The sequence below is a fragment of the Haliotis asinina genome, chromosome 14, assembly GCF_037392515.1.
Source record: "Haliotis asinina isolate JCU_RB_2024 chromosome 14, JCU_Hal_asi_v2, whole genome shotgun sequence".
NCBI lineage: Eukaryota > Metazoa > Mollusca > Gastropoda > Lepetellida > Haliotidae > Haliotis > Haliotis asinina.
In genome coordinates, this window is record NC_090293.1 from 1,651,760 (window position 1) to 1,666,064 (window position 14,305).

Below are 14,305 nucleotides of genomic sequence, written 5' to 3' on the forward strand. Positions count from 1 at the left end.
CTGTGAATACTTTGAACGGTCAAACAATTTCCATAGAACACGTGAGCAGGTGGAAGTAAACGTCCCTCGAGAATATCTGGGTACCTCTTACTGTTCATGTTCGTTGCCCCTAACACAGAACACAGACTGTACTTAGGGCACTGATACAAAGGCTTTTCACTTTGTTTGGTCCAGAATTTCAGTTTATTTGGAAACAGACACACAGAACCTTCATTTTGAGAAAATCACAATGTCCCAGTTAAATGTTGTATGCTTTAAGCACCACTTGAGCCGTCGCTCCTTTTGTTCAGGTTTCATGATCGATGAAGGAATTCCTCGACTTTTCTGCCAAACCATTACATGCAGCTTAGTTCTAATGGTTTCCACAGTTCCCCTGTCAATCATATCCAGCCTTAGGTTTTCTAAACTGAATCGTCTGTTTTAAGAAGGAAGAATATCAAGCCGCCTTCTATCACCGACTGTCAATTTTCTGGGCCTACCTGCGCCTCGTGTGCTCAATGTCATATCCATTAGAAATATTTTTTCAAAGAACGATAAACAGTGGACAAAGGGATGCCTGTTCTACCTGAAATCACTATAGCTGATCTCATGCCCATGTCATACTCTAAAATCAACCTCCTCTTCTCTAAATCATCCATAATGAAGATCATTGAAAATGTCGTCTGCTAACAAGTAAACAAAAAAGGCATAACTCTTCACAAACTAATGACAAATTATTCACGGATGAAACCAAGCACTTGATAGCTGGTCAAGATTGTTTATACTAGAATTCCAATTAAACATTTTCCTAAAATTCGCAATAGTTTCTGGCCATGCTATAACATTGTACGCCGTGACAAGCAGGTATCTGAGAGGCATGCAGACTTTGGTATGCAAGTATTAGACAACATATCTTCATGTCAGCTTATTCTTTATTGTATACACGAATAAACAATAAGGATGAAGTTGACATCCACCTTTATCTGGCTTACAAACATGTCACTGAAAAATAGGCGTACATAATTGGAAGAGGCCAGGGATTAAGTAGAAACAACAAAACACGTCACAAGTTAGTTCTTGACTTACAGAAGTCCAGAACCTCTACCCATTGTGACCACCTTCTGGCACGGGACGTGACAACATGCAGCAGCGGTGTGGTTTACTCTCACTTTGTCAGTAGTTACTCCAACTATAGTTAACGAATTATAATTAACGCCCTCATTAACGCAAGGCCACACCTGTCTGGTTATTGCCAGTTTCTGAGCGTTCTGAAATACGTTGTTCACCACATGCAAAACAATTTTAATCAATATGTGTTCACAATTTCAATGTGCTCAACTTCAATGGTCAGTTTCTAATGGTGTCTCCCCTTTGTGGGGTTGTCAATACATGCACATGTATTGTGTTTGTATTTGATTAAAATGACATGACATGATCATAAGTTACATATGTATCATTCATTTATCTGTATGTTTTAACACTAATCATCTGCTTAAAATGATAAAAATGTTAAAGAAAAACGTGACTGTAAGTTATATATGAATAATTTATTTTGGTATATATGTAGCTTTACTTATAGCATGTTTGTAAAGTTTTAAAGTTTGTAAAATGAAATAAACTGGCAAAGTTTTGAAATAACGAGAGTTTTAATCCCCTATTCCTTACTAATCCCCTTTGTTGCACCATTAACTAAAACTTTAATTGCTTGACAGTGAAACTGGCAAAGGGGAGGACACCATAAATATATGCAAAGGATGAAAAAATTAAGCAAATTTCTTTTTTGAAAACTCAAACTTTAAACTCGCTCACCCATTGGCCAAAAATGTTCATTTTGCTCAGACTTCATGCGTTTGGGGTTCACTTTTTTGAGTCCAGAAATAAAATGTGATGTGTGTGGAGGTTTGTTGGGGGTGAGGGGAAGGATTGCTTTTTGGATGGTGGGCCTTCCTCTTACCATCCAGGATAACTTCCTTCACACTCGCAATCGCCCCAAACAAATTTCCTAGGGTAAATGTTAGTATGTAATATCTACTATAACACGTATATGCAAAGACTGGTTAACACCTTGTTATTGAATGAACTGCCTTGGCACAAATAGCATCATATTGACTCACACCATGGTGTGTGTTGCCATCCTCGCCATGCTCGAGCTCCAACACAAGTCCGCGCTTAAAGGGAGAAGTCCCATTTGCTGAGTGGGCTGCTTTCACAGAGGGGCAGGGAACAGAAGAGCGGACAACGGAACATAAACATGATGAGCCTAACCAGCTTGTGAAAAGTGAAACATACGATACCCCAGTATCTGTCCTGTCCTGTATTATTGTATCTACGAAACAGAGCAATAATAATGCACACATTAACTTCAGTCACAGTTTTTAATGAACATCCCTTGTGCTTTCCCAGCTCCCTGTCTCAAAATGGCACTGACAACATTCTCTTGGCGGCATCATCGTTAAAAGCATACATTAGATGACCAGTGAGATTCAGGGACATGACACATCATGTCATCGCATATCGTAATATAACTGGACATACGAGATAACTTTGTTATGGTGTCATGTACAATCCAAGGACGATAACTCAGTTTTGTCTCCGGCCATACTCACACCAGTCTGAAGTCACCGACGAAGGAAGGAAGATGGTGCTAACAGTGGCAATGCTATTTATGGCGCTCCTTGCTGCAGGTATGTATGTATTAAACAACTCCGTCATGTTATTCCGTCATGTTGCGTTCCTTGGTGCAGGCATGTAGGTATAAAGCAGCTCCGTCACGTAGTTGGATATGGCGTTTTTGCTGCAGGTATGTACGCAATAAAGCAATACCGTCAGGTAGACGAATGTGGAGTTCCTTGCTGCAAGTATCCATGTATAGGGCAACTCCGGCAGGTAGCTGAATGTGGCGTTCTTTGCAGCAGGTATGTACGTATAAAGCAACCCCGGCATGTAGTTGAATGTGGCGTCCCTTGCTGAAATCATGAGACACGAAAAACACCATCCCCATTAGCTCTAAAGGCGACACACTCAGCGTAACAATCATTTAAGCCTATTGAAGATATCATCTCTGGTAAGTGTCCATTATGACGAGGGTGGTTTGTTTGGATTCAGTTGTATGCCAGATAAAGCATGTTTTGTTTTTGGATAAATCCAGTTTCCATTCAATAATTGTGTCATTGTTTCCAGGACTTGAGATCTGGGGACATTGAACTTGACATGTGGACCTTTTTATGAGTGGTTCGACAACAGGTTGACTTGGGAGCCCTCGGAATATGGTCTTATATCCACCTCCCTCCCTCCGACATATGGCGTCCTGACATTGTTTCCTGACAATGTCCTGACATTGTGAGTATATTAGTCAAGACAGAGTTCAACTGATGACATAAATCACATATTGATACGATTATGTTCGACATTACAATCAAAAAGTGTAAAGAAAAGCCTTTCTTGTTATTACTTTTATCTATAAGTGTAGGTAGGTATGTGACGTGTCTTTCAGTGGATCCCCAACACGTCTTGATGAGTGAGTTATTTGTCTTTCAGTGGATCCCCAATACATCCAAGATGGTTGGATTCCTTGTCTTTCATTGGAACCCCAGCACATCCATGATCAGTGAGTTCCTCGTCTTACATTAGATTCCGAATACTTACATGATGAGTGGTTTCAGTGTCTTTCACTGGATCCCCACTACAGGATGGGTTGGTAACAGGTCCTTCATCGAGACCCAAATACATCCATGATGAGTTGGTTCCTTGTCTTTCATTCGACCACCAATACATCCACGATGAGTGGGTTGTTATATATTGCATCCCCAGTACATGCATCATAGGTTGGTTCCTGGTCATATGTGTGCCCGATACACTCACGATGACCCCCTTCCTTGCCTTTTATCGTGTCCCTAGAACAGACGATACATCCACGCTGCGTGTGTTCCTTGTCTCTGGTTCAGACATGCTGATGTCAAAGATGCCCCTGTGGTTTTGTTCAACACCGGACATGTGTACTTCATACCAGCTACCAACATCACGACACGGTGTGACGTATCCAAGTACACCACTGACAGCACAGTCAGCTGTTCACTGAAGATTGGGTCCTGGACGTTTAATGGGAACATCATGGACGTCCAGAACAAACCCCCCGAAATCAGCGTGTCCGTGTTTCCTCGATGGCCAATGGGAAATGATCGAACATTCGATGCGGAAATTGATGTCTACTATTAATGTTGTCCCGAACCCTATCCTGCTATCATTGCCACCATGACATTGAAGGCTAAAAGACATGGTCTACTGGGCTGGAGCCTGTTTCACTGGATACAGTGGTTTTACAAACGGAACATAGATGTGATTAACTTGGTTCTATTTTAAAGAGACCCTATGTTCTGGGTTATAGCAGAGGTGGTTTATGTGGCTTTGGCAGTTATACAAATACAAATGTTGTGAACTCACCCAGAATCGAGTCTGTCTTTCTTGAAAGACAAAAACTAAATAATGTCCATCAAATCTACCTTTAATTGGGTTTGAAAGAACACATGTAGAAGATTATATGACATCACAGTGACCTGTCTTCACTACAATTGGTTGTTTTGTGTTTTGGCTCGAATTTGGTTTTCTCTTGAGTCTATGAGTGCGCGCGCGCGTTTGTGTATTTGTTTATCAGCGTGTATGGTTGAGTATATTCATGTGTGTATGTTTGATTAATGTTTGTATGTGTGTTTCAGAACGTATGTGTGTGTATGTCTGAGTGTTTATATGTGTGTGGGCGTTTAACTGTGTTTGCGTATGTGTGTGTGTGTTTGCATGTGTATGTTTGACTGTGTTCATGCGTGTGTTTGTTTGTGTGCATGTGTTTGTGGGTGTGTGCGTTTGTTCAAAGTTTCTGAAGAGGAGAGTGCATCGTCATTTGAGGAATTGGTCCCCACTGACCTTAACTCATTGTGGAAATCGTCACCTGGTGTGTGCGTCCGCTGCTGATGCCGTCAACAACTCATTGATGAATCACAGAATTGCCTCATCCACAGACACTGTAGTTTACCACGCTTTAACCAGTCACCACGAAACAGGTCAGTGTCTGGGTGAGCTCAAAATACAGGTATGGGGTTACAGTGAAACTCTCGCGATGAGACTGAAGCTAAAAGAGCAAGGCCGAATGCCGAAGTCCACCGTCAGGCAGATAGTGGACACCACGTCTGGGAGACGTGACAAATGGGAAATACGAGTTGATTTGACACAGCAGTGGTTGATATGGGGGTTATTGATGAAGCCCCTTTGTCCCTTAACGTGATACCGCTAAACGCGGCTTATAAACATATTCAATCACTAGACGAAGACGACTGATAACGACATGTTTTATTGATGTGATATCTGTACGTGTGGCATCTTGTCGACATCGGTGACAGTACACAAACAGTCTGATACCGTCTCCTGATTGTGGAACGTCACCTCTAGACTGTGTCTCCACAAAGAGTCTGATAATGTGTCCTGATTGTATGACATCACCTCCCTCTAGACGTTATTTACATTAAACATTAAAATAAAAAATAAAAACAATGGTGGCTAAAATTGAACAAAATGTTAACAATACCAAACGTTTTGAATACACAATGCCTTTCAGACACGGATAGAACTCATTCCCATTGTTACGGTTAAGAATTTACCGTGGCAAACAATGTAAGAAATCCCCTGTGAACCACCAAAACAGAACAAAGAAAAGTTTATAACATTCAGATATTATATTATTTAGCAACGAGAGAGCAAGTTATACAAAGTCACAAGTCAATTTCACAATATCGATTGCAAATACAATAGAATGCCCTCGAAACAATGTCTCCCAGACGTAAAGAAACAGGAAGTCAGGGGCAGATAATTCCCGGAAAACCTGAATCCTAAAAATACGGATCATCTATCATACGAAATGCGACCCACCAAATTTATTATTCAAAACACTAAACATTGTGACCCAATAATAATTATTACTGAATTGATAACAATATATACAAAAATACACACTCGTAACACCATTTACTGCCAGAACCTGTACGTTACTGGAAAAGCGTTATCCCATCAACAGTGTGTGGTGCACTGGGTCGCTTTCTTGAAGGCATTTTTCTCTTGCCTTGGAAATAAGTGTGCACTCAATATTTCTTCTCAGGCTTTATTCTTTCTTTAACGTGCAACATGTTACACACATGGAGTCTGTTCATAACATGCATTGGGGATGATTTTCTTGCATGATTACCAACATTCCGAGGAGCTATTTGATTGCAATGAAAAGGACAAGAGCATTCCAGTATGTACACCTCGGCCACTTTTGAAAACATTTTACAACGGTCTGATGTATACTAGCCACAAAAAAACAAACTGTGCATTGTCAAAATATTATCCCAGTTCGTTAGCACGATAAGAATGTCAAAAGAACATACACACTTTAATATAGGGATCACGAGACCATAACCAGTCCGGAGAATTTCCGTTGAAAAGTCGATCACAATCACGTCACGAGTCCACAAGCGGGACGACGTGAGACAACGTTGTGGTGTTGCAAGAAATCCATACCACCCCTTGCTGTGTGAGTGCGGGCATTGTCCTGTTCCAATGTTAACCCAGGGCCATGACGTTGCAGAAAAGGAATTGCCACAAGTCGAAGGATCTTATCCCAGTGGCCAACACCAGTGACGTTGCCCTGACCAATCACCAAAGGAGTTCTTTGGCGTGCTGTTAATCCACCCCAAATCGTGACGGAAGCACCACCAAAGCGATTCCCTCCAAGACACAGGCCTGTGCATTACGTTCTCCCACACGTCTATGGGCACGCTGACGCCCATAACTATGGGAAATGTTAAACCTGCACTCATCTGTAAAAACATTTCTCCACCAAAATATGATTTCGGCATAACACATCGAGCTTGTCGATGACGTTCTGTGAGGATAAGTCGTAGAGCGGGACGTCGTAGTCTGATCCCCTGATGACGCAGACGTTGTCGAACTGTCGAACCTTTCCTGGGATGGTCCGGGCAATCATCACTGCAGTCTGAAACCTGTGGCGAAGATGGGACACCCTTATCCCTTTGTCCTGTCTTGGCGTTGTTACACGTGGACGTCCAGAACGTAGTCGATCGATAATGTCATTTATGTTCTGATAGCGTCTCACCAGAGCAGAAATGGTGTTCCTGTTGCATTGGAAATGTGCAGCCACTTGTCGTTGAGACATTCCCCTACGGATCATCCCAATTGCCTAATGACGTAGTGCAGACGTTAGCCTTGACATGCCATGCGTTTCAATAGCCGTTTAATTTTTTAACGATCGCAAGGGCAGGGGTTGAGCTTTCCAAGTGACAGTATTGTGTGGTATTCATTTGATGTTTCTCTTTCCCGAAATGCACGTGCAACAACTTATTATACGTCTCAAGGACGAAACTACTGACGTCACGGAACGTGGCACTTGCATGTATGATGGATACATGTCACAAATCTCTGAGTTTAAATTCTTATGTGTCTACATAGGTTTGATAAATATAGATTTTAAATTTGTGCATGCACAGTTTCCTAGTTTCCTGCTTAGTATATATATAATAATGAAACATACGACTGGACTGACAACTTCTTCTTTACGGTATTGAGAAACGTTTCGATATAGATTATCAAGCTAATTTTCATAATCCAAGTTCATGCACAACCTTTACCGTTTCACTGGTAATTAAAGCGTGCTGTTCGAACAACAACAGAAAGCATAAAAGGTTAAATATAAATAATAATCTATTTAAAATGAATAACCTAAAAAGCAACAATCGTTTGCATTGTTTATACACAAGCATCTGCGTTAATGAACATTCCTTGTGCTTTCCCAGCTCCCTGTTTTAAAATGGCCCTGAAAACATTCTCTTGACAACATCAGATAACTAGAACATATGACATAACCTTTGTTATGGCGTCATGTGCAATCCAAGTACGATAACTCAATTTTGCCTCCCACCATACTCACACCAGTCAGAAGTCGACGACGAAGGAAGGAAGATGGCGTTAGCAGTGGCAATGCTATTTATGGCGCTCCTTGCTGCAGGTATGTAGGTATAAAGTAACGTCGTCAGGTAGTTGAATGTGTCGTTCCTTGCTACAGGTATGTATGTATAAGGCAACTCCGTCAGGTAGATAAATGTGGCGTGTGTATGCAATAAAGCACCTCCGTCAGGCAGTTGAATGTGGCGTTCCTTGATGGAAGGATGTATGTGTAAAGCAACTCAGTCAGGTTGCTGATTGTGGCGTACATTGCTGCAGGTATGTAGGTATATTGCAACTAATTCAGGTTGTTGAATGAGGTCAGGCACTGGATTGTCAGATACAGAGTCACGTCTGTACAGACTGCAGCGACATGGCTTCGTGGAATACTGCCGAGTAGTAAATGTTACTGTTAATTCTAAAACACCGACGTTTGCAAATAGACAGGTATGCTTGTTTCTTATTTCACACTTCATGAATGAATACATGTTGAACCTGACAAAGAATCGTCACACTTCAACTGCATTGCTTGCGAAGACTGTTTCCGATTGTTCATTAAGGTAGTTTGTGAGGAGTTAATATCGAGGGATGGACAGATTGGAAAGAGTTCAAATTCCACGAAGCCCCTTCAAGATGTTTCATTTGCCTTTGCCTCTTTGTGTTACATATGTTTCTCAGTCCAGTGATCAAATATACGTTTTAAGGGAAATGATGGAACATGATCTAATATGTGTGTTACAGCCCAAAGTCAGCTGTACGATCCTCTGTACAAAGAACTGAAATCACGAGACACGAAAAACACCATCCCCATTAGCTCTACAGGTGACACACTCAACGTAACAATCAGCTTAACCCTACTGAAGATATCATCTCTGGTAAGTGTCCATTATAGTGAGGGTGGTGTGTTTGGATTCAGCTCTATGCCTGATAAAACAAGTCTTGATTTTTGTATAATCCCAGTTTCCATTCAACGAATATGTCAATGTTTCCAGAACCTGAGAACAGGGGACGCTGAACTTGACACGTGGCCCAGCTATGAGTGGTTCGACAACAGGTTGACCTGGGAGCCCTCGGAATACGGAAACGTGTCCTTGATCAACCTTCCTCCCTCAGATATATGGCGTCCTGACATTGTTCCCTACCGAGGGTGAGTATATTCATCAAAACGAAGTTTGACCAGCACTCGCCTTAACCATCCACCTTTCTTATCTTTTCAATTGATAACATGAAAGATCCATGATGAGTGAGTTCATTGTCTTTCATTGGAACCTCAATACATCCATGATGGGTGCTTTCCTTGTCTTTTATCGAGTCCCAAATACATCCACGATGAACCCCTTTCTTGTCTTTCTTAGAATCCCCAGTATATCCACGATAAGCCCTTTCCACGAGTCCTTAGTACATCCAATACATCCACAATGAGTGTGTAGCTCGTCTCTGTTTCAGACATGCTGATGTCGAAGATGTCCCTGCGGTTTTGTTCAACACCGGACACATATACTATATTCCACCAACAAGCATGAAGGTTCGATGTGACGTATCCAAGTACACCACCGACGGCACAGTGACATGTTCACTAAAGATTGGGTCCTGGACGTTTAATGGGAACATCATGGATGTCCAGAACAAAACCTCCGAGATCGACGTGTCCGAGTACTACCACGATGACCAATGGGATATCATCGAACATTCCATGCAGAGAGTTGTTGCCCACTACTCATGTTGTCCCGAACCCTATCCCTCTATCATTGCCACCATGACTTTGAAGGCTAAAAGACATGGTCTACTGGGCTGGAGCTTGTTTCACTGAATAGAATGCAGTTGTTTTACAAACCGGGCGTGGATGTGATTCTATTTTGAAGAAGCCCTGGCTTATGCAATTATACAAATACATTTGTAGTGGGCTTACTTAGAGTCGACAGTCTGTCTTTCTTGAAAGACCAAACCTGGAATTTCTTTCACTGAATCGGGATGCAGTATGTTTAGAAATAAGGAATGAATGAGCTTAAAGTTAAAAGAAGGAGATTATTAAAAATACTTCTCTTTGCTACAAATGTTCCTGTTGGTTTTTGCTCGGATTTAGTTTTCGCATCATTCTATGACATTCAGTGTCACCCGGAGTACTGATCCACTGCTGATGCCTTCACCTACTCACTCATCTGTCACGTAATTACTTGGCCCAGACACAATAATTTACAGGCTGTTAAGCTAAAGCTGGGACCTTAGTGTGCCATTTCACAACACTCAGTCTCTCTCTCTCTCTCTTGACTCCTTAACAGTTACGACCCGTGAAGGTCCCGGGGTAGAATAGGCCTTCAGCAACCCATGCTTGCCATAAAGGGCGACTCAGCTTGTCGTAAGAGGCGACTAACGGGATCGGGTGGTCAGGCTCGCTGACTTGGTTGACGCGTGTCATCGGTTCCCAATTGCGCAGATCGATGCTCATGTTGTTGATCACTGGATTGTCTGGTCCAGACTCGATTATTTACAGACCGTCGCCATATAGCTGGAATATTGCTAAGTGCGACGTAAAACTAAACTCACTCACTCACTCCTTAACAGTTACACAAATGGAGAATATCTGACTATGGAATAATGAAACGCTCACTGGTCAGGAAGGTAGTGAACACCAGGGGCCGCAGGGTGCAACAGGCACTGACCGCAGGGAATTATGGCATACGCTTTCATTGAGATGGCTTCTTTGAGTGGCATTTTAGAAGTTAGGGAGTACAAGATTGGCAAACTTCATGGATAACAACTTCTTTATTACGGTAGCGCGACGTTTAGGTACAGATTCTTGCACCGTTGTGAAGCAGGAGTGTAACATACAAGTGGTGCCAAACGTATATATAATGGGGCTAACAATGATAACAAGATACCAAAGTAATTAACACAATAGGGTGGGGACTTAGGTGATGAAGATAGTGGGTAGACAATGGGGGAGGGGGTAGGGGGGTGGTTTAATAAGGCAGAGATGTTTATAGAGCTGATTGGAGAAGTGTATCATAAGCTGATTTAATGAAACACCCTTGATCTGGGTTGATGGTAGGCTTTTGACGTTTGATATAGATGGCTTCGGTGAGTTTGCGTTTGGTGAAGTCCTTTTGGTTGTTGACCAGGATGGTGATGTCAGTCCAGTTAATGAGATGATTGGATTAGACTGGATGTAATCATCGATGGCTGAATTGCTGTTGGACTTTGTGACTAATGTCTGGTGTTCTTTCACACGGGTGTTGATCGGTCGTGATGTTTCGCCTATATACCTCTGTTCATAATCACAGTTTATTTTGTAAATCACACATTTCGGGATTTTGTTGTCGACAGTTGCAGATCTTCTTCTGTTAGCACGGAGAAGGTTGTTGAGGTTGGATGATGACGTAAAAGTGATATCGATGCCTGCTTGCTGTTTCGGGATGTGATTGATGGTTTGCCAATATAGGGGATGGTGATCTTGATAGGGGCTGACTCAGGTTTGGGCTTTTCAGAGGGAGGTGAAAGGGTAGCATCTTTGGTTCTGTGGACTATTTGGGCTGGATAGTTGTTCGGTTCTACGAAGGTTGTCTTCAGGTGTTGAATTCCGTCATGCAGGTTTTTTGAGCATATAGTTTTCGCTCTTCTAGTAAGTGTAGATATGATGGCAGTCTTAACTTTGGGAGGATGAATAGAGTTGTAGTTGATGTACTGATCCGTATGGGTGGATTGTCTGTACACGGTGGTCTTGGAGATGGTTGGAGGAGGTGCGGGTTACAAGAACGCCTAGGAAGGGTAGTTGGTTGTTCTGCTCTGTCTCCATTTGATGCGGGGATGCTGGATGTTGAGGTGGGTGAGGAGTTGGGTGGGGTCATGTTCAGGCTGGAGGATGGTGAATGCATCGTCTACTTTGCGGTACCAGCAGGTTGGTTTCACGGGTGAAGTTTGTAGTGCTTTGACCTCTAGTTCAGTGATGTAAATTTCAGTTAGAATAGGGGTTGCAGCCTCTTTTTCTAGCCTCATGTAAGAATGTCGAGTTTTGATTGGTCCACGTGACTCTGATAAAATACCATGTACATCCATCACGATCCGCCAGCGGGAGTATAAAAGTCGTTTATCGGGCGTCGACACAATTTCAGTTTCTTACTCGTTCATTCTGGTGCCGTCCTTGTCCATGCTTATGGTGTTGACACAGCAGGGCAATCTATGGTACGACCCAGAATATAGGGAAAGCGTCTATAAATGATGACAAATACCATATTTTGGGGAACAGCCCCATACACAGCTTCTGATGTATCCAAGTCAACAAACATGATAATGTCGTTTTAAAACCTGACAAATTATTTAAATCATTGCATTTTCTGCAATGCTCTGCATTCAAGTGATCAGAGTAGGTCCGCACAAACTTACTCTTGACATCCGATTGGTGTGAAATACAATATATTGTTAGATTCTATATGTTTACTAATGAACCTTGCAATATACATTCTATTTGAAGTATGGAACTGTAAATTGGTACGAACAGTTTTAGAGGTTATAAAAGGCATTTGATGTTGATTCATTTTCAGGAAATAATATTCATAAGTATTTAACCTCTAATATTATTCTTACCATTTTACCGCTCAGATCACTTGAATGTCAAAGCCATCTATGGCCGACAAGAGATAATGATTGCCGATGATATTGGATAAAATGTCTGTTTACTGTCAGGGAAATGCTATGCAGATATTGCAATAAGTTTTTAGACCCGTGAAATGTTGCTGCCGATCGAATATAGCCCTGCATATGTGCTGAAATTAATACACGAGTTTAAAAGGCGAGTTTACGCTGTCTTGGGTTATCCATGATTTTGTCGAGGAATTGCGGGAGTAGCTGTTTCCGGTGTCGGCCCGGCGTCTTTATTATTGAAGGCAGCTTGTAACTGAACTATTAGCACCTTGAATTTAAAATTGTTTTTGACATGTTTGCTTCTCGAATAAACTGCAGTTTCACGTTCTCTTGGCGTTAAAACGTTACATAATGTTGAGGGTCATTTTGTCTACATAGCACGTTATACTGAAATCGTGCCTTTGTTAATATGAATGTTAATGTTGCTAGGAAAAACATGGGATGATGCGATAGTTTTCACTTTGTACGCATATTTGAATATAATTTATGATCTTGTAATTTAACCCCAGAATTCATTCATTCATTCATTCATTCATTCATTCATTCACAATTGCAAATCTAAAGCAATAAATGCCGACACAATTTGTTTTGAAAACTAAAAGCATTTACTTTTCTTAACAAAATAAGATATTGTATAAAATAAAAGTAATTTGAAAATATTCTGACAGTGTATGGAAAAAGGCGCGAATTCATTCCAAAAAAAACCCAAACAAAAACAAACAAACAAAACAAAACGAAAATGGATCAGTGGTGACAAGCATCACTCTCCAAACCATTGTAGCGGTAGGACACTGCTGAAACAGAAACCAGTAGCTATAATGTTATTGTGAATAGGGTGTTGTTGCGGCAAGCCTGTGACTAATATTGGATCTATGACCCGCATCAGTGTGACAAGATAACACAGTGTCACTAGACCAGACAACGCATCTCTTCAAACCTTACAATCAGCACAAGGTTCAGGGTCCAGTTGTAGTGTTATCGCCCGAATCCACTCGGCTCATATACACAATAGCAACTTCGGTTCTTTTCCATAGGTAAATCCTGAAAGGATACTGATATTCTGTACATTATGAAAATTGTAGAGCAAAGTTTCAATACAAGTAGTTGCACGAAAAGCATGAAAAATTGCGAACAGACAACTCGGGCCAGTTGTATCTGATCACAAAGTAAGCTAAACTGTGTATATTAGAACTATGGGATAAACACAGACAAACGTTAGGAATTACATTTTCGTGAGTATAAAGTATAAAGTATAAAGTCTATATTGTCCTGCCTAACGTCTAAAATGCCACTCGAAAATGGAGAAGGTGTACGGGTGTTGGTGATCGTGGCAGCCAGGCGATAAGATGTTATCAGAATCTATCAAGTAATGTCTTGGATGTATTTGAACAGCAGTTGACAACGGCGAATTTTACCGAACTGTTTTGTGTTAACTTTAGGATGATTCGTTCACGATCTGATCATTCAAGAAGATTTTTCAATGCATTTTTATCACTGGTTATGGACACAAACAGTAATTGTCAATGACAATCTGACGGATGATTTGCTTGAGTGGCATTCACGGTGGTAGGCGCACACTATAAGATTTGGTGAAATGACTTTTTTACACGACATCTCTTTATGGGCCTGTCGCCATGCCTATATACAGTTCGACATTTTCCTGTGAACAGTAGCTCAGTGATTTAGGAGGGCTCCACAAAAT

The 14,305-nt window shown here is 41.4% G+C and overlaps 1 protein-coding gene across 1 annotated transcript; it reads left to right on the top strand.

Moving 5' to 3' along the window:
• The first annotated feature begins 7,897 nt into the window (after positions 1–7,897).
• LOC137261505 (acetylcholine receptor subunit alpha-L1-like) lies at positions 7,898–10,019 on the top strand. The gene is made up of 4 exons (XM_067799260.1): positions 7,898–8,029; positions 8,707–8,840; positions 8,958–9,112; positions 9,412–10,019. Exons 1-4 carry the CDS (start codon positions 7,903–7,905, stop codon positions 9,773–9,775), a joined length of 780 nt encoding a protein of 259 aa, XP_067655361.1. The 5' UTR covers positions 7,898–7,902; the 3' UTR covers positions 9,776–10,019.
• The last annotated feature ends 4,286 nt before the right edge of the window (positions 10,020–14,305 follow it).